Below are 21,896 nucleotides of genomic sequence, written 5' to 3'. Positions count from 1 at the left end.
ACGCAGACGCAGCAGACAGACGGACAGAGCTAAACCGCAAAGGAATCCAAAAAGAAAACAAAAAACCCATACCTAACCAATCTGTAATGATCGAGTGTTTCGGGACAACATCAGCGAGAATACGTTAGAACGGTACTCTGATAATACTCTACTTACCACTGCCACAGAGAAACAAGTAATTTGTAACGTTAATATAGACATAATACAGCCGGTAACATACACATAAAATATATACTTTGCCTATGTACATCGTAAATTATACGATATACGCGTATTGAGAGGTGACTATTTCGCATAGAAAAGTGCATTGCAATTAAACATAACATATGCGTCGTCGACATGACATGACATGACACGTGTGTCATGTCTGTGTGCGTGTGTGATGGCCTCACGAGCAAGAGTAAACTTAACTTATTATTTATTCCAAACAAAATAACAATAAAATTATCTCATAATTATGAAAAGCAAAAGCAAAAACAAATACAACCTAAAACCGAAATCGTTCTTTGCGTGGGAATAAAGCGATGTTAAATTATTTAATGAAAATATATATACATATAAATACAAATATTTATTCGCAATGCGTTTTATTTACTAGCTGTTAACACATTGTACACTTCATCACACAGAACAAGAGCCTTGATTTGGCTTCCTATTTTGCGAATCATATTCAGTCGGTATCAGTCGAGGACCTGGGCCACTTTTTGTGAAAAAGCAACAGCCAGAAAGCAAAATTGGATCTGAAAACTGCAAAGTTTCTTTGCCGATAACTTTATCACCGATAACGATAGCCCAAATAAATTTAAACATGGCCAGATGTTGCTTTCCAACACTGACAGATAGAAAGTTCGGCCACATTTCCTTTCAGGTGTCAGTGCGAGAAGGAAAAAAAATATTATTCATTAATTTGTCAACCTCACTTAGTCAATTGTTCGTTTCCTGGAAAGTATTAGAATGAGTGATAATATAAATAATAACGAGCAAAATCGGGACATGAACGATAGTCAAGACGTGCCAAATCAGGCAAACGATTTGGTCGCTGAGGAACCTATAAACGCTGAAGATCTGAATCCGAACGATGAAGGTATCTAATGTGCAGACTGAAGTGAGATGTTTTCGTGTCAAAATGTCTTTTATTGCCAGCTCCCAATGAAGCAATGAATAATAACGAGCAAAATAGGGACATGAACGATAGTCAAGACGTGCCACATCAGGCAAACGATTTGGTCGCAGAGGAACCTATATACGCTGAAGATCTGAATCCGAACGATGAAGGTATGTAATGTGAAGACTGAAGTGAGATGTTTTCGTGTCAAAATGTCTTTTATTGCCAGCTCCCAATGAAGCAGCAGGCAGTACTTTACAGCAACCAAACTATGCTGCAATCGTGGACTATTATTTACTCAACAAGAACATACCCCAACGACCGATTGGGATGGACATCAACATGACCCACAAAATTGAAACTGGAACACCCATAACAATTTCATTCATTAGTAAGTAAACAAGTGTAAAGGTATTGTAAGACGTGCTGAGTTTTTCTGGTTTTCAGGTGGTGACGTTTTCTCGATTACTACAACAAGCAATCAAGCAAGCATAAGTCTCAGGCCGCCTCATGATCCAGGCAGGGTTCGTGTGCACATCAATTCGCTTGAGTCAACTCCTCCATTTCCGGTTGATCCTTGGAGTTGTAAGCCTTCCGGTCAGTTCCGCTGCGGTATATGCCTTATTGAAATTAACCAGTTGGAGAATATACGCTCCACCACTTGCGGCCATATTTACTGTGACAGTTGCCTGCAACAGGCTCTGCGCGAGAATGGCTGCTGCCCCATTTGCGGAAACCCCCAGGAATATGAGAGTTCCATACGTTTGTTTTGGTGCGGGCATAAGCCCTGAGGTCCAGCATCGCTTTCCTTACATAAGCAGAAAATAAAGGCCAGTTAGAGAAAACGGCACATAACAATTCTTAGCACTGCCTACTGCATTACCGTATGCACTGTTTACACAAAACTACATTATGAAACATACATATATATCAATACAATCATTTGTATGTACAATAAAATGCACTGTTCAGTGTTGGCTTAAGAGACCACCAGATCCGTGTTTTTTTATGTTTTTGAACGTTGATAAAAATTATTGCACCTAATAAAAGAGACCAAAATAGAGAATCATACGATAATTAGTTTAGTTTCTTTTCCATCTTCCACCTTTCATTTTATGAAAGCTGTAGAAAATTCTCTATTAGTTGCGAGAGAGTATACAATGCGTATATTGTTCCTCCAATAATTAAATTGCCAACTCATTTCCACTGAGCCCCACTGTTTAAGGTGTTATGAGACAGTTATGAGGCACTGCATCCCGAACTTCCCGGGAGTTTATAGAACCCGATGGTTCTATAAAAATGTTTATATTTTTGTTTCAAATAGATTGTCTAGAGTAGGCTATGGATTAAAAATAAAATTACATTACGAATATGTAGGAAATAGCAAAACACAGTCATTTAAAAATGGGAAGTCAAATTAATGTTGAGTTATCAGAAGAACAAAGGCCAACTATCGTTTTGCCCGTGTACCCAAAGCCACTGCCGGAGCGGGATGTCAGCCATAAGCTTGATGATAATGGCTTTAGTATTTTGGAGAAGTCTGCACTGCGCAATGCTTGGCGTTTTATTGAGCCCTTTCAACGCCGTTATGGGCAGAACACATTTTATGAGTAAGCTTCAATATGTTTTGACAATCTTGTCGCATTTTTTTAACAATTAACAATAACAATTACCCATCATTTATGAACCAGCTTTCTTACGGAACATGAGCTGCTGATCAACACCTTTCGACAACAGGGAAAAATCAACCTGACTAAGCTTCACGGTCATGCCACCGCGATGATGAGACTTCTCTCGAAATTGGTACAAACCTTGGATATGAATCTGCAGTTTCGCTCGAGCCTGGATGAGAATCTGCCGTTTCATCTGAAAACCGGCATCGACCTCGATGACATGAAGGTAAGAACCGTTTGGAAAGTGCACTAAGTACATTTTGATACATATTTATCGTTGCATAGATGTTGGCAAATGCTTTGAAGGATTACTTGCTGTCCTCTCCGGTCATTGAAAAACACAACTCCTGCACTCTGACGACTGCCCTTGAAAAACTGGTGACAATTGTCGGTGGATATGCTGAGGCCGAAGAAGCCCGGAAAAAAGCCATGTCTGGGTTCTACCGAAATACCAATACAAGTGTCGAACCTAAAAGCGAAAGGGCATCCAGTATTAAGTCAGCTAAGAAGTCTGTAATAATGGATTAATTCAGAGACAAAACAAAGTAATACATTTTTAGCAACTTTATGAATGAATATTTTCTGAGAATGTTCTAGCATGCTGTAGAAAATCCACATGGAATAAATCACAATGTAAATATATTTTTCAGAAGCTTAATTTTTTCCGTTCCTTACACTTTATTCCGAGTCCTGTTCTGGATTTAGTTTTTCTTATTTATGAGTATTGATCAAAATTAATCGATGGCCGATATCGACGAGAAACCCAGCAAAATACGTTCTTCATCTACATCTTCAATACGTTTCAATATTGCCAAACAAATCTATCCGAAGCAATTGTTGACAATAAAGGCGGGGCCTATTAAGGATGAGCTCGGATTTACCCTCTGCGAAAAGGTGGCTCTGAGGCAGGCGTGGAACATAATCAGACCTCGAGAGCGACGATTTGGCCAGGATGTATTCTATACGTAAGAAATGAGATTTGGGATCCTCTCTGATGCATAAAAATGTAATATTATTGGAGTATTTTATAATCTGCAGCTTTCTGAACGAGTGGTATTGGTCCATCTCTAAATTCAAAAAGGGTGAAGATATCAACATTGCCCTCTTGCACGCTCATGCTCTGACATTTATCCGCTTTGTGGGCGCTCTAATCAATGAGTCGGATCCGATCATGTTCCAGGTGATGATAAATGAGAATAACCAAACGCACAGCCGCTGCAGAGTGGGTGCGGATTACATTGCGGTGGGTGTCAGGTTCAGTTTGATCTCTCAAATCTGTCTGACCTCTGCATCTGTCTCTGTCCCACCAGATGCTGGGCCAAGCCCTAACGGACTACATTCTCAAGGTACTCGACAAGGTCAGATCACCATCGTTGGAGCAAGGGTTGCAGCGAATAGTTGAGAAATTCAAGTCCTATCAGGATATCCAAATGGACAGATCCAAAACGAGCTACAGACGTGGTGTAAGCAAGAGTAATTTTAGTTTGCACCGGATCACAACCGAAAAATGAGCAGTCTGACCCTTATTGAATTCCATTTGGCACCATTTCCTCATCCAAAATTGAATGCGATTGGTTCTCCAATCAGCAGGGACGTCATAGATTCGCCCACTCGAATCCATTCCAACACCAACAAGGCAAATTCGAAATTATATCGTATACCGTATACGGCTGCGCTGCTGCCACTGTCACTGCTGCCGTCACAGTCGCCGTTGCTGCTGGCGTCGCTGTGGCCATCGATTTCGTTTCGATGTTAAGCGCGTTTCCTTTGAGAAATTCAGTTTTGCTCGGACGCTCAACGCGCATTCGCACGTTCCAATAGTAAAAGCGCTTCTACAGAACTGGAGCCGATCACAATAGTTGTACGAGCACTTCCGAGTTACATACAAATCCCGAAATAATATAGCCGTAAATACGGCCTAAGAATTTGATTTTATCGCGTTGTTGTTTTTTATTCAAACTGGAACATGGTTGCCAGCGAAGATATTAAAAAGGTAAGAGCAGGTGGCATATGTATTGTAATATACGAATCGAAAGATGAAAGTGAAAGATAAGCGGTGTTTTCTAGAAGAATACATTTTGTGTTCAACTAATGCATAAAAGATTGGGGAACACCATTGATTATAAGTCAAGAAAACTATTTCCCGATGCAATAATTTCAGCATTTTTGGTTCTATATTATAATTTCTAATGCTTCCATTTGGACAGTCCACATCATGTGATACGTAATAATTATGTGTATAAAATCAATTATAAAATGCGACCCCCATTGGCGCTCGAATACATTAGAACTCATATGTTCCATACTTTTGCGGACTAGATTAGTTAAAACAAATAATTATGGCTTGCTTAGACCTATCTTTCAATATGCGAACTATGTAATTTATTAGCCCCTAATTGCAAAATATCTAATCAGTATTTTGGGCTGCGTAGAAATGTACACAAAACATAAGGATTTATGCAAGCTACTTCTACACTTGAACAGCTCTCTTAATGATTTAAACCGTTTTGAATAGGTTGAGAAGGTTGCCAAGCCGAGTGTTTGTGCTATCAGAGGCCATAAACCAACGATTAGGTCTAGCAGAGGGTATCACAGCATCAAGAGTTATGTACTTAGGAAGTGTAGCGATTCGGGGGGTAGATTACTTCCCACTCAAAACTCGGCCAGAAGTACCAAATAACTTGATTGGGAATTAGGCATCTATAGAGTCGATTGAGCACGGGGCCAAAAGATTCTTATCAAAATGGAGCGCTATCAAGGCTAACAGCAGCCTGGCAGGTGATCGCCGTGCGGGTCACGCAGTCACTAACTGTTTTCGATAATGGCCAATTAAGTGTTTTACTTTGAGCGTGACACTGGACTCTTCAATTTGAGATTTTAGGCAAACGATTGCCAATTGCTTAGCCCACACTCGAATCGACTAAATGATTCACATGCACTCCAGCCCCCCAGATAATGGGCCGAAATATGGCCTTATTTCGGCTACTGTCCCCTATCGCTTATACATATATTATCACGTCGGGACAGTAAAACAATAAAAATAACCAGAGCAGCAATATAATATTACGATTATGTACATACAGTAGTTTCAGTCGCGTGCCCATCAGCCTTTGTATATTTACACGAGCTTATCTTTTGCTTGTTTCCAACTGTCGGGCAATCTGCAGTGCACAAATAATAATATTTACATATCAATATTTTTTGGCATTCCATGGCCACTGCATCCGCCATAAATGATAAATACAAAACTATAAAACTGCCAAGGAATTTTGAAAATATTACCGAAACTCTTTGAAGTGATTTTATGAATCATTTCATCCAAACCTCTTGTGATTCAGTTTAGTAAATGTGTTTCTTGTATTTCAAGGAAACTTGAGCAATGTTTTCCAGATATTTCATTAAGTACAAAAGACTTTCTTATGAGAGAAAATGCATCACTCCTTTTGATTACGAGCGTAGAGAAAGACTTTGCACTGTACATATGGCTGCATGCAGATTAACCAGTACTCTTGTTTTGTGTGAATAATAAAATGAATAAATAATATGATGAATAATGGAAAGCATGACTAAAACTATGTATGTTGCTCAACTCGAAGAATCAGTAAAACCTGTTGAAAATTTTGTTTCAATTCCAAATATTTTGTATCCATTTAGATTATAATTTGGTATCGGAAGGGCAAATTCAAAGTATACATTTAGGCTCCTTAGAAAACCCCACCCTCCACACATACATAGATACTGCATACATACATACATACATATATACCTGCGACTGAATGAAAAACACACCTTGATGTATCCGCTGGTATCCCCACAACACTATCATTTTAATTACCGAATGGGCAATGGACTTGAGCGAATTAAGGGCATGCCGTCAATAAAAGAAATTGTCTATCGCCGACTGCGCTGCAATATGGAAAACAATAGAGACAAGAAAAATGTGGGCGTGTAAGAGGAAACATTGAATATTAAACGAACGGGCCCACGGGGCACCTGCTCAAATTTATGGGAACAATCCTCTCAAAGGCACAAGGCGATAGCTGAACTTGACATCGGGAAAACGACAAATGGCACTAAGCAATACGAAGAGAAAAAAGAGAACACCGTCAACCGAAGCATTGCATACTCTATAGTCTGTAATTATAGGGATGTTATGTATGATCAGTTCTGTCTATTCGTAAGGTATTGCTTATCGCAGAGACAAGAAAACATATGAACACACTTCTTCGACTGTGCGGCAAATGTATTATCATAATCATCATACCCCTCGTAATGGTATTAGAGAGCAATGCGAACAGAGCAAAACAAATGACGCCGACTAATTAGCATGTGATGGGGATAAGATGAGCCGAGCCGAGCGCGCCTCTATCAGTACGGTGGGTGTGTCTGTTTTCTTGCTGACTCTTTCTGGCGATCTCTCTCGTGCTCGCTCACTCGCTCTCTCTTTCTCTCGCTTCCTCCAACCAGATGTGTATGCCTGTGTGACTTGTTTGGGTGTGAATCTGGCGACAGGTTTCTTTTGGCATGCACTTGACGCCATTAAGATTTACGTGTTTTATTTTCCAATTAAACATTCCGTTTAAATTACATTCTAAACGCTCGCCTGCACTCCCCCAAGGATTCATCATTTTCATAAGGAATGCATTTCCAAACATCGTAGTCGTTGTCGTCTAATCGGAAACAAAAACAAGTTTCTATTTATAGCCGGGGCACAGCTGATAGATGCGGGTCGGTATCTTTCCTGGCATTTGGCAAGCGAGTGCAACGCATCGAAATGCATTTAGCAATTTAATTTTAACTGGCAAAAACATTGTCGAAAGTATTGCTGGCTTGTACTTTGTTCGGTTCAGGCGCGGGGCGTATGCTTAATATGGGCGAAGAATGATCTGTGGCATATCTTTAAACTTCTTTATATTGGCTGACTATTGACACGACTACTACGATATGCTAATAGATAAAGGTTCAATAGATTTATGTGACCCCAGTAAGGCCTCTTAGAAGAATTACGATTAAAGAGCCGATAGTGTCATGCGTCTTCTCCAACAGGTTGCCATAGTATTCTGGTGGCCTTCTTGACAAGCCCACCTTTACCCAATTCCTAAAGATATTTCATCTGTTTCTGACGTAAAACATAAGATTCGTGTGCATCTAATGCGCGTAATCTGTTGGCAATACAATGAAATGCCAACAAAGCGCCAGGCCAAATAAAATAAAAGTTCTATGCAAACTAAAAGAATGTTCCCAAAGAATTGAGATCAAAATACGTTTTTTCGAAGAGTCCAACGATTCAGTCGTTTCGAGGTGGCCGCACGAGACAAACCGCAGCCCACGAGGCTCAAAAACTAAAATTAGTGGACGAAAACAACAAACAGCGAAATATTCAAATATAAATATATACATCTTTCTTAGATAATTAATGACAAAAGATAAAAATAAGCTCAATATAAACCAAAATATACAAACCATAAAGTAGTGTTTTTTAAGAAGAACAAAATTGTCATTAAATTGGGCAAAGTGCGTTTTGTGTGTGTTTGACTTATATAAGACGTTGGGAAGAACAACCCGGAAATCGGGACAGTTTAAAATGGATTCGGAAAAAGTAGTACGCGCCATGGCGCGCTGGTGGCAGGTAAAGGAAAGCACTTGTATTCTCACCATCCCAAAAGAGTAGTTTTTCATCTTGCTCACATCTTGCTTGAAAAAATCAAGAGATGAGCTTAAAATCATGTCGTATATTTTTAGTATTTTCCAGATAATAATTAAATGATTTCCTGTTACAGACTGTCAGCCAAGAGGATGCGGACCCTTCGGCTCGCAACCCAATGCTCTATGACCCACTGCAGGATGGTGTGGTTAAAACTTCGAAGACCCGTCAATATGTGGCTGCCCTGATAAGTGAGTGGAAGACATCATAGTGGTTTTCTTGTGAATCGATCGCTAATGAACAACTTACAGTGTGCTTGGGAGCCGTTGCCGCTGGCACAGCCCTGGCGTGGACCAGCCCTGTGCTAGATCAGATCAGTGTGCACCCGCCGGCTAACACCACAGCAGGGAACTCAACAATGGGGAACGCTACAATTGCCAATGGAACCAGCCCAATACCGTTGCCTCTGCCAAGCGAAGACCGTCTGCAACTGACAGCGGGTCAACGTAAGTAGCTTAAATTATATTAAAACCGTGTTGATTCCTATCCACATTTTAAGCGAGTTTTAAAAAAGTTGTCTGTCTTATATGATAGTAATTCCACCTGGTACTTATAGATCACAGACAGAGGGGTGTATTCAGATCGTGTGGTTTCACCATATATTCTTGATCAGCATGAATAGAAAAGTCTGTTTTGATGATCTAAAAAAATATTAGAGCAGGAGTAGCATGATTTTGTATCCCGATTCATTCAATCTCACACTGAATTAAGTTTAATCAGTAAAGTGTTTACTTTGTTTCCACCCTTCCAGTAATCCCACCTAGAATTAAATTGTTTTCACTTTTGTTTATAGAGTAACAAATAAACAGATATAGTCACTGAGTAACGTCTATCTTAATGTGGAAAAGTCACGCTTCCTATGACTTAAATGGTCATACTAATCTCCCGAATAATTGGATGCTATAAACGTGTTTGATAATAAATTATAAGAGCCCGCTTGTTCAGTTCGATTACTGATAAGATTTATAGATATTGTTATATTTTCTTTGATTTTGTATTCTTTACATTTTCAGAGACCTGGGTCAGTTCCCTGCTGGCTATTGGCGCCTTTCTGGGAGCCATGCCCACGGGATACATTGCTGATGCCATAGGCCGACGCTACACAGCAATGGTCATGAATGTTCCCTTTATATTGGCCTGGCTCTCGATTATCTTCGCCAATTCTGCTGGCTGGCTATATTTTGGACGCTTTCTGATCGGTAAGTAACTATCTCTTGTAAATAATTCACTGATTGTTAATCTGTGCTTTATCTAGGCATCTCCACGGGCAGCTTTTGCGTGGTCGCACCCATGTACATATCCGAGATTGCCGAGACGAGCATTCGTGGCACCCTGGGCACTCTATTCCAACTGCTGCTCACTGTTGGCATACTGTTCGTGTATATGGTGGGATCTATGGTGTCCTGGACCACTTTGAGTACGCTCTGCTTGTTTGTGCCAATCTTTCTGTTTTTGGGCCTGCTCATATTGCCCGAGACGCCAGTCTATCTGCTCAAGAAGGTGAGGGAGTGCCCATCCATCCATCCATGCCACACATCTTCAAGCCCCATATATCATCTTTATCTTACCTTGTAGGGTCAACGGGCCGAGGCCGCCCTCTCGTTGAAGTGGCTCTGGGGTCGCTACTGCGACTCGCGCAGTGCCATCCAAGTCATCCAAAATGATCTGGACCAGGCCGCAGCCGATGCCGGCATCCTGGATCTTTTCAGTAATCGTGGAGCCCGCAACGGTCTGGTCATCTCCATACTGCTGATGTTCTTTCAGCAGTTCTCTGGCATCAATGCGGTCATCTTCTACACGGTTCCGATCTTCCAGTCCGCAGGCAGCACTCTCGATGCCTCCGTCTGCTCCATCATCGTGGGCGTTGTGCAGGTGATTATGACCCTAACCGCTTCGCTGCTGATCGATCGTGCTGGGCGAAAGATCCTGCTGCTCTTCAGCAGCACAGTAATGTCCATCTGCCTGGCCATACTGGGTGCCTACTTCGACATGAAGGATAGCGGCAAGGATGTCTCCTCCATTGGCTGGCTGCCGCTGCTCTGCGTGGTGCTCTTCATGATCACCTTTTCGGTGGGCTATGGCCCCATTCCCTGGCTGATGATGGGCGAGCTCTTCCTGCCCGACGTCAAGGCCACTGCCGTCGCAATCACTGTGATGGCCAACTGGCTGTGTGTGTTTATCGTCACCAAAAGCTTTGGCACAATGATCGAGTCTCTCGGATCGGACGTCACTTTCTGGTTCTTCGCCACGTGCATGGCCGCTGCCACCATCTATGTGGCCACAATGCTGCAGGAGACGAAGGGCAAGAGTGCCAGCCAAATACAGTCCTGGCTAAATGGACGCTAATGGACTCTCCTAGTTCTTGTAGATTAGTTTAGCCAGTTGCTATTGTACTCGTAGGTAGATATGAAGTCAAGACCAACCAATGTTGAAAGAGAATTCTCATCGGTTAGCCGATGATTTTATAATTTTGCAAATAAGATAAGTTCTGAATGGTCTAGAAAACACAAATGTCAAATCTTTCTTTGCAAGGGTATAAACACTTAAATAGATAGATAATATTGAGCAAACTGTACAATTATTCTTATCAACATTGCACAATGTTAATATTAAGTATACACAGTTCAATTAGTTCCTAAGTACCTATCTAGAATGTCTATGTAACGCCTTCCCTTCATTAGATAAGTTGATGGGGGACTTGGGAAAAGACCCTTCCTCGTCCTCTTCAGTATATGTGTAAGTATGGACAGAAGGATGGATGGAATGGATGGCAAAGACATATACTCTTATGTATATAGTTGATAATAAAACTATACTGTACAGCAATCCCAATCCCAAGTGTATGCATGTTTGAGCCCATTTAGTGATAACGATAACCTCTGGACCCTGGGTACGCCCCTTCAAATGAGAAATTAGAAAATTATCAGGCACTGTCTGTCGCACCAAGCCCCGATTGCAGTCGTACGACTTCGCATTGGAGACAGGCCACGCCTACCTTTGGCGCCAGGGTTTGTCGCTTCTCTCTTCGTTTTGTTTCCCTTGAGGCATGGTCAATGTGAAGGTCACCGTCGATTGATTGATTGATCGACATCGAAAGCGACGCACAAAATGTAAATTGAAATCGTGCCAGCAGCAGCTCGCCTGAGTCGAGAGCTGTCGCATTTCCACATTCTACTTCGATCATCGCCAGCCGCATTTCTATGCAAATATTTAATGCCAATTACAGGAAGCCCCCCACAAAGTCCGTATTTGCTTGGATATTTGCTCAGATGCTCGACAGGTTGTTGACAAATATCTATCCATATTTGTCAAAGCGATACTGAATGGTAAATGCGAAATATGTTGTGGGGAAATGGCTGTATCAATGGGATCGGTATAAAAACTGCCACTGGAGATTATTAGATAGGGGAAACATGTCGCGATAAACGCAATTACCGTTTAATTGCATGATAAATAAATCGTCTAATACGATACGGTTAATCCCCGGATAAAGTGCACATAAATAAAATAGTAAGAACACTTCTCTATACACGAGACCAAAATTAGATTGTATGCCTGTATGAGTAGATCGCATTCTCAAACTTAAAACATGCAAAACTTCAAAATTCTGTTTGACATATTTAAAAACCGCGTTTTGGTGACACACACTTTCATAATTTTGACTCAGCATTTTGAGCGCTGAAATTAATATACATATAAATATTGGATTAAAAAAAAAATTGCCTGACCTTTCATAGGTTTTTTTATTTGTGTCGATGCAAAGGCTATTCCTGAAGACATATAGAGCCAAGCTTGAAGTTTTCTACCATTTTTAATGTTTCTCAAGCGTTGACCTTTTTTTTTAAGTTAACAAAAAAAGTTCTTGCAAAATGGAAATTCGAGGATAAAGTAGAAATGGGATGCAAAACTCTTCTATACTCTTCTTTGAGTCATAGTTGTATAGCATTAAGATTTAAAAGGATAGAAAGTAGGTGTCAGTAACTATATATTTGTATCAATTGATTTAAACACCATTTGCGACTGTTGTGATACGTTTTATATAAAACAATACACTAAAAATTACCACTTAAGCACTGTAAAAGCCGGATATTTATTGATCTAAAGCAAAACATCAAAAGAGTACGAGTATTCAACTTTTTAAAATACTCCTAATTAGTATTTGCGTCAGGTTATCTCTAAACGACTTGTTTCGGATGGGGGGAAACACCAACAAGACGCAGTCTCAAAAGACTTAATGTGCCTACCGCAGACACATTTCAATTAGCACGCACGTTAGCCGACTGGCCTAGCGACTTTATTATGTACTTATGTATGTCTTAACTGTATCGATAAGACATCGAAATAAGTCAATCCCCCGGGGAGTGTCCGGTGCATGCTAATGAATTTCCTTGAAGCTGAATTCCCGATCAAAGTGAGGCAAAGTTTTCCACAGAATATCCGGAACTAGGGGGTCTTTCGTAGCTGCGACATTTTAAGTCAAATACGGCTGCTTTGGAGAGAACCAGACAATTGTCAGAAAGGCAGACAAAGTGCTGATAAAAATCCCACAAATTCAGAGCTCAGTTCTCTCGGCTCTGCTTTGTTCAATGGTCGCGTCTGAGTGGCTATTCAATGCGATATAATAGCCACTGATATCTGTACTACTAATATGTATGTATGTTCGTATGTGTCTCTCTCTGCTTATTAGTGCTTCGAGCTTGCGAGTATATATATTATATGCTCGGTCTGGCGACTAAGCAGAGAATTTAAATGCGTCTGTCATAATTTCCCGGCTTAATTTTGCATGCCCAAACGACAAAAGCGTCAAAACATTCTCACATCGACATCATTTCAGTTCCGGCAGCCAAACAAAACTGTTAGCTTTGATCTGTCCATAGCCAGACACCGAGTTATTTTCCACAATACGTATACGCCGGGTATTACTTCGAGTTCTAATTTGACAGTGCTTCATTAATTGTGTTCTAATTGAAAATTTCGGCTACCATAATGGGTGAGTGGACCTACTAAAAGTGCTTTATCTGTATAGTGTTTTATGTTGTTGCTGTCTGTGATGCATTGCCTCGCTTCCCTGCGCGTAAAAATTGGTCAGAATGTTTACCCTTGAATACCAAATATAATCAAATATTGGTGTGCGTAGATTGGGGAAAAAACTGAACGTATTATCGCAACCACTGATTTCTTAAATCTAAATGGTAGCTCTTCTGTTAGTTTCGATTTGTTGCCGTTGAGTTCGGACCACAAGTTTTACCATTTTGGGCTAAGATCCCTGGCAAGCGAATTGATTTGCTTTATTTTTATTTCTTTGTGAGTAAAACAAGCCGAAATTCATAACCTTTTATTTTGAAGGCGCTGTAATGTGCTGAACGGGTGGTTTAAATATGTTTCAAAAATATATGTTTAACATTAGTCCCTATTTTTTTTTTGTAATTTTCATTTATTTTCATAGCAGATATTATATTAGAGTCATGTAAGAACCTTCAAGGACTTTATGTCCCGTCAACCCACTATTTTTCAGTGAACACCTATCACTCAGTTTGTCAAACCTCTCAATAGTCAAGGTTTGGAATCATATCTGTATTTACTCGATTGCCAAATAATATATAAGTATCTTTTCGTGGCGCCTAAGTACGTCTGACTTATCAAAATTACTTCTATTAAACGTTTGTCGTCTGTGTCAGCGCTTAATTGGTGAACGAAATCAAAAAAAAATGTTTGATCAGTTGGTGGTAACTAGTAAATAAGGAAAAACCCATGAAGTTCAATTGGAAAGTAAAAAATAAGGTTGATGGAACGTGTTCAACGGTCTTATGCGAAGGGGGCAACAATTGTGAATCGGTGATAATCTTTACAGGAAGAAGTTCATAAACTATGTTTTTTAATTATAATAAAAGCTTATCGAATACAAGAACAAGAAGTTTCATAAAAACGTGTTAATTTATGAAAAGAAAATACCAAGTAAAGCCAATATACTACGTATGTGTATACGTTTTTAGGGCTGAACTGAAAAAGCAACTCTTCATTTTTGAGCTTCAATCTTTCATTTCGATGTGAAGGAGTAAACTTGAGTACCAACTTTTAGTCATAGTCACATGCGAGAGATACTCTTCCAAGGCAGATATGGCTCTCCCTGCCATGGTGTCACACTCTACTCACGTGCTGTGCTCCATCTGAGTGAGTAACTTAACTCAATTTGTGTCAATATTTTCGACTTGTTGAGGCGTAACGCTGCAGAACTGTAATTAGCGGAAATAACTTAAGAACTACTAATCAAAGCAGCTATTTACGCCGCCATTCGGTGGCATTTGATTTGTTTGTCCATGTAATGTGGATATGGTTGGGCTGGTTATGATTAGAAGTGCCAGAGGCTAGTTGATGATTAGAGGTAAGTTCTTGGTATCCCACTCACATCCCCAATCAGCCGCTGGATGCCAATCCATTGAAGTGGGAGGCGGGCGCCCTTTGCCGTCGGGTCGTGTAAGCAAACAAATTGAGATTGGGGCGCCTTCTTTTTGTCAGTTTTTTCGCAGTCTTATCACACAGATGTACATACATACAATATGGGTAAATAGGCCAGTTCAAGTGCAAAATGCACACAAATGGCGCAATTTCAACCAAAACAACCAACGCAACAACAATAATAAGGTTTTGAAGAGAGATTTTGATTCGATTCCGATGCACGGGGGTTCGATGGGAGAGCTAACGCTGATGAATACTAGATGAGTTTGCCATCGAACGAGAGGCGCTGCCCCTGATAAGATAATACACGTGTAAGAGCACTTGTCGATGAGCATTATTGACTGAGTATTGATTTCGAATGCCTGTCATATAAGGCGAAAAATCTTTAAATTCGCGCGATTCGCCGATCCAATCAGCATTTCAGTTCTGAGCTGAGAGGCTGACAGTTTCCAAAATCATTTTCCTAGTGCGGATCCTTTTTGTTTGATTAAGAAGGATATGTAAGTAGGGATGTGTAAAAGTCAAAAATATCATCTGAAAAATTCTGTATCGGGCTACAGCGTGAAATTAATGATAGCCAACAGAAAGTGTCAACAGTGATTGTTAAAATAATTACACAAATATATTCTCTAATGATAATTGCAGAAGAAAACATTTTCAAATTCGACAGACATTAATTTGATGTAGCTTTTTTTCGCTGTGCAATAAAATTAATTTTGAATAATGATTACATAGAACGCGACTACTCTTCCGCATGCTATTTTTTTATTATTTAGTAACTTTACAATTAGCTAATGTGTAAAGATGCTTTGATAATGTGATAAATGAAAAACGAGACAGTTAATGTTGAGACATGTGTAAAAACAACGTGAAAGTGAATGGGTGGAGCTCTCATATCTGGTTACATGAGTCATGCGCTTTTACAGAATGGACCGTCAACGAAACCATTCAAGACTAAGGGTCAAGTAAAAGCCATTTGGACTTACAGGCGATTGAATTACTAATGGGGACAGCATCATTAATCCACGTCCACTGATTTTCTAATGAGATGCTTTCGCTTTTTTTTATGGTTGTGCTTTTGCAGCTACTGTTCCACTCGCGAAACAAGCCAGATGCCGTCAGTAGCCCGCGAAGAAGAGACAGGAGTTAAATATTCCTATACGGAAGTCAGTTCTTTTCAGATTAGCGAAGTAAACACGCGAAATATGTCGCCAGAACCAGTCAAGACTGGACGCATTTTTATGGCCGCTGTGGCAGGTGAGTCAAGTTGTGATACATTTGCCTTAAAACATGTGCATAATCTGCATTCTCCGACTGTCCTCTCTGTTAGCTAACTTGTCCGCCTTTGTGGTGGGCACCTGCCTGGGCTGGACCTCTCCAATCGGACCCAAACTCAAGACCGAAGATACCTCCGACTCGCCTCTGGACAGACCCATAACATCCGATGAAGATGCCTGGATCTCCTCGCTGATTGCCATTGGAGCGCTCATTGCTCCCTTTGTGGCTGGACCCCTGGCGGATCGCATTGGCCGAAAGTGGGTACTGCTCTCCAGCAGTCTCTTCTTCGTGCTTGCATTCGGAATTAATATGGGAGCCTCAGAGGTGTGGATCCTATACCTGTCCCGACTGATTCAGGGCTTCGGCGTGGGGTTCGTGATGACTGTGCAGCCCATGTATGTGGGTGAGATATCCACGGATAATGTTCGTGGAGCTACTGGCTCTCTAATGCAGCTGTTTATTGTGGGTAAGTGTGGATAGCAAGATCTTTGAGTTCGTTTGACACTAATTTATTCCCACTTTTAGCTGGTATTCTATATGTCTATGCAATTGGTCCCTTCGTCTCGTACATGGCTCTTCAGTGGTGCTGTATTGTTGTGCCGGTGATCTTCGATGCGATCTTCTACTTTATGCCCGAGAGTCCCCACTATTATGCCGGAAAGGGACGCAAGACAGACGCACTGCGTTCGCTACAGTTTCTGCGTGGCCAAAGCGCCGAGGGAGTGCACAACGAGATGGCCGAAATACAATCCAGTGTGGAGGAGGCCATGGCCAACAAAGGCACTATTATGGATCTGTTCAAGAACCCCGGCAACCGCAAGGCACTGTTCATCTGTGCCGGCCTAATCTCCTTCCAGCAGCTTTCGGGAATCAACGTGGTCCTTTTCAATAGCCAGTCGATCTTTGCCAGCGCCAACACGGGGCTGGATCCCGCCATTGCCACCATTATTATTGGCTGCGTCCAGGTGGCATCCTCGGGCCTGACGCCCATCGTGGCGGATCGCCTTGGCAGGAAGGTGATGCTGCTGACCTCCGCCAGTGTGATGACAGTGGGTCTGACGGCACTCGGCGCCTTCTTCTATATGCAGCTGGTGGTGGGCGACATCTCCGAAGTGGTGTGGATGCCAGTGCCAGCGCTCGTTATCTACAACATAGTCTACTGCACGGGCTTCGGGCCACTGCCTTGGGCTGTGCTCGGCGAGATGTTCCCGGCGAACATCAAGTCGGCTGCCTCGTCCATTGTGGCCAGCACCTGCTGGACTCTTGGCTTTCTGGTTACCTATTTCTATCCTGCTCTGGATGCCCTTGGTTCCTACTACGCCTTCTGGCTGTTTGCCGGATTCATGGTGGTGGCCTTCTTCTTCGTCCTTTTCGTGGTCATGGAGACAAAGGGCCTCAGCCTGCAGGAGATCCAGGATCGACTAAACAGCAAGCGCAACTAAGAGAGGGCCTATTTGTTAATATATGTATATGTGTCGTTTAAGTCCTTAAAGATCTTATATGTATATCTTAGGTCTAAAAGCAAAGTATTTTATTGCATAGTCTTTTAAGCTTAAACTCAATTCTGTTAAACATTTTGCCAAAAATACACTTTAGTAATATGAAGAGCAGTGCTGTCTTTTTTATGAGCTTTATCATTACAATATCTACCAGATTTGTATTATAGCTAAAAGGAAATAATGATATTTCAGTTGCTACGTTGCTCTGACACTCGTGCAGTGTGCTCCCTCGGGCGAATGGGGGCCTGAGTATAGAGTATAAAGGTAGAGTCGCGGCTCTAGCTGCGACTCAAAACGTTCCCGCTCGTTAGTTCAGGAGATACATATGAGCCTTTAAAGAACACATACTATATCTTTAAGGTTTAATAATAAGTGAACAATGTATCTTATGATTATCTTTTTTCTTTTCTTTTTTTAAGTATATTCGTTGTTATCAATATTCAATAAAAACCTGTTCTGTTGCATCTTCTAAAGAAAAATACATCTAATCTAATTTTTTTGATATTTTTCAACTTCAAAAATTCAATCGAGCAAAAAATAAATGAACACTGAGCCCCGAAGTCCCAACTGTGTGACATAAAAGGCTCCGACAGTTGTGCCATTAAATATTCTCCTTGAAACAAAAACGACGTCTAAATATGAAATACATGTATTGTTCCATCATTGCACAAATTGACTAATACATCATGTATAAAAGCTTTCGCCGAACTTTTTATAAATCATCTGAAAAGTGTGCTCCACTTTTGTCAACTGCTAGTGTAGAATTCATGTACTATGGTGTGCCAGCCCCCCATGTAACTAAAGATGGTATATTCCGGACCGCTTATACAATTTCGGGCAACTTCAAGGACAAAGAAAACAAAGTGTGGAGATAATGGAGTTTACCCCCGATCTGACGACTAATTATTTCGATTAAATAAAACCCGAAGCAAATATAAAATGGCGATATACAGTTTTTTGCGCTACATGCAAATTGCAAGTGTAGCTTGCTTGCCCTTTACGTTGCCGCACTGATCGCTGAGCGCAGCTTCGCTCGGCATACCTAGATAAGCCAGACGCAAAGCGTAGATCACACAGATAAAGAGCGAGCTTCGAGAGAACGCTTAGCGTATGTATGTGCCTCTTAGAGCATTTGCCCCGGTGTGGTCGACACTGAGATCCTTGATAACATCAAAGCTGCAGTGACAGAACGCCCAATGCTCCGCTCAGAGGACGTGGCCTATGCGGTGACCTACTGCATCCAGACCCCACCTGGTGTACAGATTCACGAACCAAAAATCAAGCCATTGAGCGAAACGTTTTAATTACTTGTATAACAGCAGGCAGTTGGCTGTTTCAACACAAGTTGGGAAGGGATTGCTGTGCTAAACACTACAAGATTCGCAAGTTTCATTTCGGTTGTGTAAATAAACGATAAGATTTTGATCAGTCTTCAAAATGTGCAAGTAAACAAATGATCGTATCGTTATCAATTAATAACTATTTTGGCCTTTGTTAATTTTTCGCATGATAATATTTACTATCTTCATACATACAGATATATTTAAAAATATATGTATGTTAAATGTACATAAAGTGGCCATTCTAAGTGTAAAGAAAGGCGTCATAGATGATCAGCGCATTTAACAAAACTTTGACTTACACAAAGTATACATACCAAAAGCAATCCCCAACATTTTTCTATTTCATCACGATGACAAGACAATTCCGACAATCAATTATGCCGCAAAGCCAAACTGGTTTTCAGCTAAGAAATACACTTCATAAAAACAACAGAAAATAAAAGTAGAAGCAAATGTTTGCAATAGACTTAATAATAAAAAAAATGGTTTTTCTAATAAATTTAATACAAATTGATTACGAAATACATTTAATTTTTTTCTAAATACATACATAATTAATTGAAGAAGCTTTCATTTTGTAGCTGAGTGTTTTGTTTACTCTCTATCGGCTGACTGCGAAGTACTCGGAGTATCTAAGGGTATACTGGGCTGAGGTTCGTAAATGTACCAGATAAAAAGAAGTACACAAAAAGTATATTTAATACTGCCAATCTATCCATCTAAATCTTAGTATCCAGTATATTATAGTCGCTTTAGGCGATTTAGGGTATATTCGATTTGTGGGAAAAATGAATGTGTGTAACGCGCAGATCTTCATCAGCATCAATAGCCGAATGGTTAGAGCAATGTCTGTCTGTCCGTTTTGTTTGACGCCGATATTTTGTATCCAGGCTCCTGTGATATCAAGTTTGTTTCAAAATTTTGGCAAGCCAGTTTTCGCCTCGATTAAAGACGAAAATCTTGAAGATACGAAAAATCAAAGCAGCAGAATCGTAGAGAATAAACGTATCTTTTAGACTGTTGAATCTGGATTAGATTCTTTCTCTCTTGATCTCACACACTCTTCGTAGTCAATGTGTATCTTTCTTAGAGTAGCCACTGCCACTGACTGCGTATCTGGTATAAATGTAGAGTCGCGGCCGTAGCGGCGCTCACACCGTTCCCCCTCGTTACTTTTTGAATTGCTTCAAACTTTCGTCCATTCACATAGACAAACTATACACATTTTTATCATGATACGCTATTCGCACACACATATGAATGAATATATGGAGATATATCTGGGCAATCATCGTGATAATGATGTTCTCTAAAGATTAATTAAGCATTTGACCGGAGCTTTTTTCAAAAGTTCTATAAATAAAAACCTCTCCATAGGCACGAACTCAGTCGTATCGCGAATTCTCTAGAATAAACATACTGTTTTCATAATGGATCGTTGGTTGAATCGTGTTGCCGTCGTAACTGGAGCCAGTTCTGGAATCGGAGCTGCCTGCTGTAAGGATTTGGTTGCCAAGGGCATGGTCGTTGTTGGACTGGGCCGTCGCGAGGAAAGGCTTCAGGAGCTTAAGGCATCGCTACCAAAAGATCAGCAGTCCCGTTTCCATGGTCGAAAGTGTGACGTCAGCGTTGAACAGCAGGTCATTGATGTATTCGCCTGGATCGACAAGACTCTTGGAGGGGCCGACGTATTGGTCAACAATGCTGGGATCGTTGGTAATTTACAAATCACAGATCCCGACAATTCTTCCGATATTCGCGCTGTCTTGGACACCAATGTCCTCGGAGTGTCGTGGTGCACCCGCGAGGCATTCCTTTCGCTGCAAAGACGCAATGTCAACGATGGCCATGTGGTCATCATCAACAGCATTGTTGGTCATAAAATTCCTACGGTACCGGGCTTTAACTTTAAGATGTATGCCCCTTCTAAGCATGCTGTCACCGCACTCACGGAGGTACTGCGACAAGAGTTTCAGCAAAAGAAAACGGAGACGAAGATAACTGTAAGTTGAATAGTTAGAAATTTCCATTTGCGCAATAATTAAGAAACTTCCATACGACCCTTAGAGCATTAGCCCCGGTGCTGTGGACACGGAGATCATTGATGAGAAAATCAAGGAGGCAATGCCAGACTTTCCCATGCTGCGAGCTAAGGACGTTGCGGATGCGGTAACCTACTGCATCCAGACCCCGCCCAACGTGCAGATCCATGAGCTAACAATCAAGCCCGTTGGTGAAAAGTTTTGAATTGATTCTAGTCATGCAGGAAGATAGATATGATGGCTGCGGCAAACTTACGAAGAAAGAAGGCTTTGTGGACGGTAAAACCTCATAGATACAAAGAGCCAATGCCGCTTATATGGAATGGATACAAAAATAAGATTTCAGCGTGTGGAATGTAAACATTCGAAGCATAGGACTATTATTAAGTGTAAGACTGGGAAGACTGCTGTTCGGAATATTAATTAGTTTTAAAAGGAATTCGTTTGATGAATAAAAAAAAATATTTCAACTAAATGATGTAAAATCAATTAAACTTACATTGGTTATATGATGTGAAATACTTTAAATATCTGTGTGAACAGATAAAGAAAAGATACAGAATATCCCAGTGTTTTGCTATCTCTTCTTGGTCTTAATCGGATTTTTACGAGGTACTCGGAGAGTCTGAGGGTATACTGTGTTGACGTGTATAAATGTAACAGGCAAAAGGAGTGACTTACGACCCCGAAAAAAAAATTTAATCGGTAGACTAAAGTTAAAGTTAAAGTCGACTAACTCATTCTGATTCTTTAAAGTGTCTCTAATTTTCACCGATACACATAGACAATAATTTCA

General features: G+C 40.8%; 6 protein-coding genes across 10 annotated transcripts; all 6 read left to right on the top strand.

The window, feature by feature from the left end:
* Nucleotides 1-654: 654 nt before the first annotated feature.
* On the top strand, nucleotides 655-2,025 carry LOC13036392 (peroxisome biogenesis factor 10-like). Of its 2 annotated transcripts, XM_003736581.3 has the most exons (4): nucleotides 669-1,084; nucleotides 1,144-1,275; nucleotides 1,335-1,496; nucleotides 1,553-2,024. In XM_003736581.3, exons 1-4 carry the CDS (start codon nucleotides 955-957, stop codon nucleotides 1,894-1,896), a joined length of 768 nt encoding a protein of 255 aa, XP_003736629.2. In that variant the 5' UTR covers nucleotides 669-954; the 3' UTR covers nucleotides 1,897-2,024. The 2 variants fall into 2 exon arrangements, with proteins under 2 accessions (XP_033233272.1, XP_003736629.2); XM_033377381.1 differs by lacking the exon at nucleotides 1,144-1,275 and having other exon boundaries at nucleotides 655-1,084; nucleotides 1,553-2,025.
* Nucleotides 2,026-2,457: 432 nt separating this feature from the next.
* On the top strand, nucleotides 2,458-3,346 carry glob2 (globin 2). Its single transcript, XM_002137507.4, has 3 exons — nucleotides 2,458-2,715; nucleotides 2,797-3,004; nucleotides 3,064-3,346. The coding sequence occupies exons 1-3, from the start codon at nucleotides 2,510-2,512 to the stop codon at nucleotides 3,304-3,306; spliced, it is 657 nt and encodes a 218-aa protein (XP_002137543.2). The 5' UTR covers nucleotides 2,458-2,509; the 3' UTR covers nucleotides 3,307-3,346.
* Nucleotides 3,342-4,708, top strand: glob3 (globin 3). 2 transcript variants are annotated; one of them, XM_002137506.3, is made up of 4 exons: nucleotides 3,342-3,411; nucleotides 3,484-3,743; nucleotides 3,817-4,021; nucleotides 4,089-4,708. In XM_002137506.3, the coding sequence occupies exons 2-4, from the start codon at nucleotides 3,520-3,522 to the stop codon at nucleotides 4,287-4,289; spliced, it is 630 nt and encodes a 209-aa protein (XP_002137542.2). In that variant the 5' UTR covers nucleotides 3,342-3,411; nucleotides 3,484-3,519; the 3' UTR covers nucleotides 4,290-4,708. The 2 variants fall into 2 exon arrangements, with proteins under 2 accessions (XP_002137542.2, XP_033238626.1); XM_033382735.1 differs by having other exon boundaries at nucleotides 3,391-3,743.
* Nucleotides 4,635-11,308, top strand: LOC6897389 (facilitated trehalose transporter Tret1-2 homolog). Of its 2 annotated transcripts, none has more exons than XM_002137505.3 (6): nucleotides 4,635-4,771; nucleotides 8,559-8,673; nucleotides 8,734-8,928; nucleotides 9,496-9,681; nucleotides 9,738-9,982; nucleotides 10,058-11,308. In XM_002137505.3, exons 1-6 carry the CDS (start codon nucleotides 4,745-4,747, stop codon nucleotides 10,826-10,828), a joined length of 1,539 nt encoding a protein of 512 aa, XP_002137541.2. In that variant the 5' UTR covers nucleotides 4,635-4,744; the 3' UTR covers nucleotides 10,829-11,308. The 2 variants fall into 2 exon arrangements, with proteins under 2 accessions (XP_002137541.2, XP_003736628.2); XM_003736580.3 differs by lacking the exon at nucleotides 4,635-4,771 and adding an exon at nucleotides 8,071-8,407.
* Nucleotides 11,309-13,333: 2,025 nt separating this feature from the next.
* LOC4801931 (facilitated trehalose transporter Tret1) lies at nucleotides 13,334-17,823 on the top strand. 2 transcript variants are annotated; one of them, XM_033382729.1, is made up of 4 exons: nucleotides 13,334-13,472; nucleotides 16,023-16,195; nucleotides 16,269-16,682; nucleotides 16,742-17,823. In XM_033382729.1, exons 2-4 carry the CDS (start codon nucleotides 16,051-16,053, stop codon nucleotides 17,656-17,658), a joined length of 1,476 nt encoding a protein of 491 aa, XP_033238620.1. In that variant the 5' UTR covers nucleotides 13,334-13,472; nucleotides 16,023-16,050; the 3' UTR covers nucleotides 17,659-17,823. The 2 variants fall into 2 exon arrangements, with proteins under 2 accessions (XP_033238620.1, XP_001358949.2); XM_001358912.4 differs by lacking the exon at nucleotides 13,334-13,472 and adding an exon at nucleotides 15,319-15,438.
* A 2,607-nt stretch (nucleotides 17,824-20,430) lies between these two features.
* Nucleotides 20,431-21,575, top strand: LOC4801930 (farnesol dehydrogenase-like). The gene is made up of 2 exons (XM_001358911.4): nucleotides 20,431-21,061; nucleotides 21,126-21,575. The coding sequence occupies exons 1-2, from the start codon at nucleotides 20,489-20,491 to the stop codon at nucleotides 21,303-21,305; spliced, it is 753 nt and encodes a 250-aa protein (XP_001358948.3). The 5' UTR covers nucleotides 20,431-20,488; the 3' UTR covers nucleotides 21,306-21,575.
* Nucleotides 21,576-21,896: the final 321 nt, after the last annotated feature.

This window comes from Drosophila pseudoobscura, chromosome 2, assembly GCF_009870125.1.
Source record: "Drosophila pseudoobscura strain MV-25-SWS-2005 chromosome 2, UCI_Dpse_MV25, whole genome shotgun sequence".
Lineage (NCBI taxonomy): Eukaryota > Metazoa > Arthropoda > Insecta > Diptera > Drosophilidae > Drosophila > Drosophila pseudoobscura.
The sequence above is the reverse complement of the archived record's forward strand: the minus strand, read 5'-3'. Positions and strand labels throughout refer to the sequence as shown.

Excerpts from the sequence above, each read along its gene's own strand:
- LOC13036392 (XM_003736581.3), top strand. The coding sequence starts at position 955 with ATGAGTGATAATATAAATAATAACGAGCAAAATCGGGACATGAACGAT. Across the intron at positions 1,276-1,334 it reads TCTGAATCCGAACGATGAAG|CTCCCAATGAAGCAGCAGGC; the intron begins GTATGTAATGTG and ends TTTTATTGCCAG. Across the intron at positions 1,497-1,552 it reads CATAACAATTTCATTCATTA|GTGGTGACGTTTTCTCGATT; the intron begins GTAAGTAAACAA and ends TCTGGTTTTCAG.
- glob2 (XM_002137507.4), top strand. The coding sequence starts at position 2,510 with ATGGGAAGTCAAATTAATGTTGAGTTATCAGAAGAACAAAGGCCAACT. Across the intron at positions 2,716-2,796 it reads GGGCAGAACACATTTTATGA|CTTTCTTACGGAACATGAGC; the intron begins GTAAGCTTCAAT and ends TTTATGAACCAG. Across the intron at positions 3,005-3,063 it reads TCGACCTCGATGACATGAAG|ATGTTGGCAAATGCTTTGAA; the intron begins GTAAGAACCGTT and ends ATCGTTGCATAG.
- glob3 (XM_002137506.3), top strand. The coding sequence starts at position 3,520 with ATGGCCGATATCGACGAGAAACCCAGCAAAATACGTTCTTCATCTACA. Across the intron at positions 3,744-3,816 it reads GGCCAGGATGTATTCTATAC|CTTTCTGAACGAGTGGTATT; the intron begins GTAAGAAATGAG and ends TATAATCTGCAG. Across the intron at positions 4,022-4,088 it reads TGGGTGCGGATTACATTGCG|ATGCTGGGCCAAGCCCTAAC; the intron begins GTGGGTGTCAGG and ends CTGTCCCACCAG.
- LOC6897389 (XM_003736580.3), top strand. The coding sequence starts at position 8,363 with ATGGATTCGGAAAAAGTAGTACGCGCCATGGCGCGCTGGTGGCAG. Across the intron at positions 8,674-8,733 it reads ATATGTGGCTGCCCTGATAA|TGTGCTTGGGAGCCGTTGCC; the intron begins GTGAGTGGAAGA and ends AACAACTTACAG. Across the intron at positions 8,929-9,495 it reads GCAACTGACAGCGGGTCAAC|AGACCTGGGTCAGTTCCCTG; the intron begins GTAAGTAGCTTA and ends TTACATTTTCAG.
- LOC4801931 (XM_033382729.1), top strand. The coding sequence starts at position 16,051 with ATGCCGTCAGTAGCCCGCGAAGAAGAGACAGGAGTTAAATATTCCTAT. Across the intron at positions 16,196-16,268 it reads TTTTATGGCCGCTGTGGCAG|CTAACTTGTCCGCCTTTGTG; the intron begins GTGAGTCAAGTT and ends CCTCTCTGTTAG. Across the intron at positions 16,683-16,741 it reads AATGCAGCTGTTTATTGTGG|CTGGTATTCTATATGTCTAT; the intron begins GTAAGTGTGGAT and ends TCCCACTTTTAG.
- LOC4801930 (XM_001358911.4), top strand. The coding sequence starts at position 20,489 with ATGGATCGTTGGTTGAATCGTGTTGCCGTCGTAACTGGAGCCAGTTCT. Across the intron at positions 21,062-21,125 it reads AAACGGAGACGAAGATAACT|AGCATTAGCCCCGGTGCTGT; the intron begins GTAAGTTGAATA and ends TACGACCCTTAG.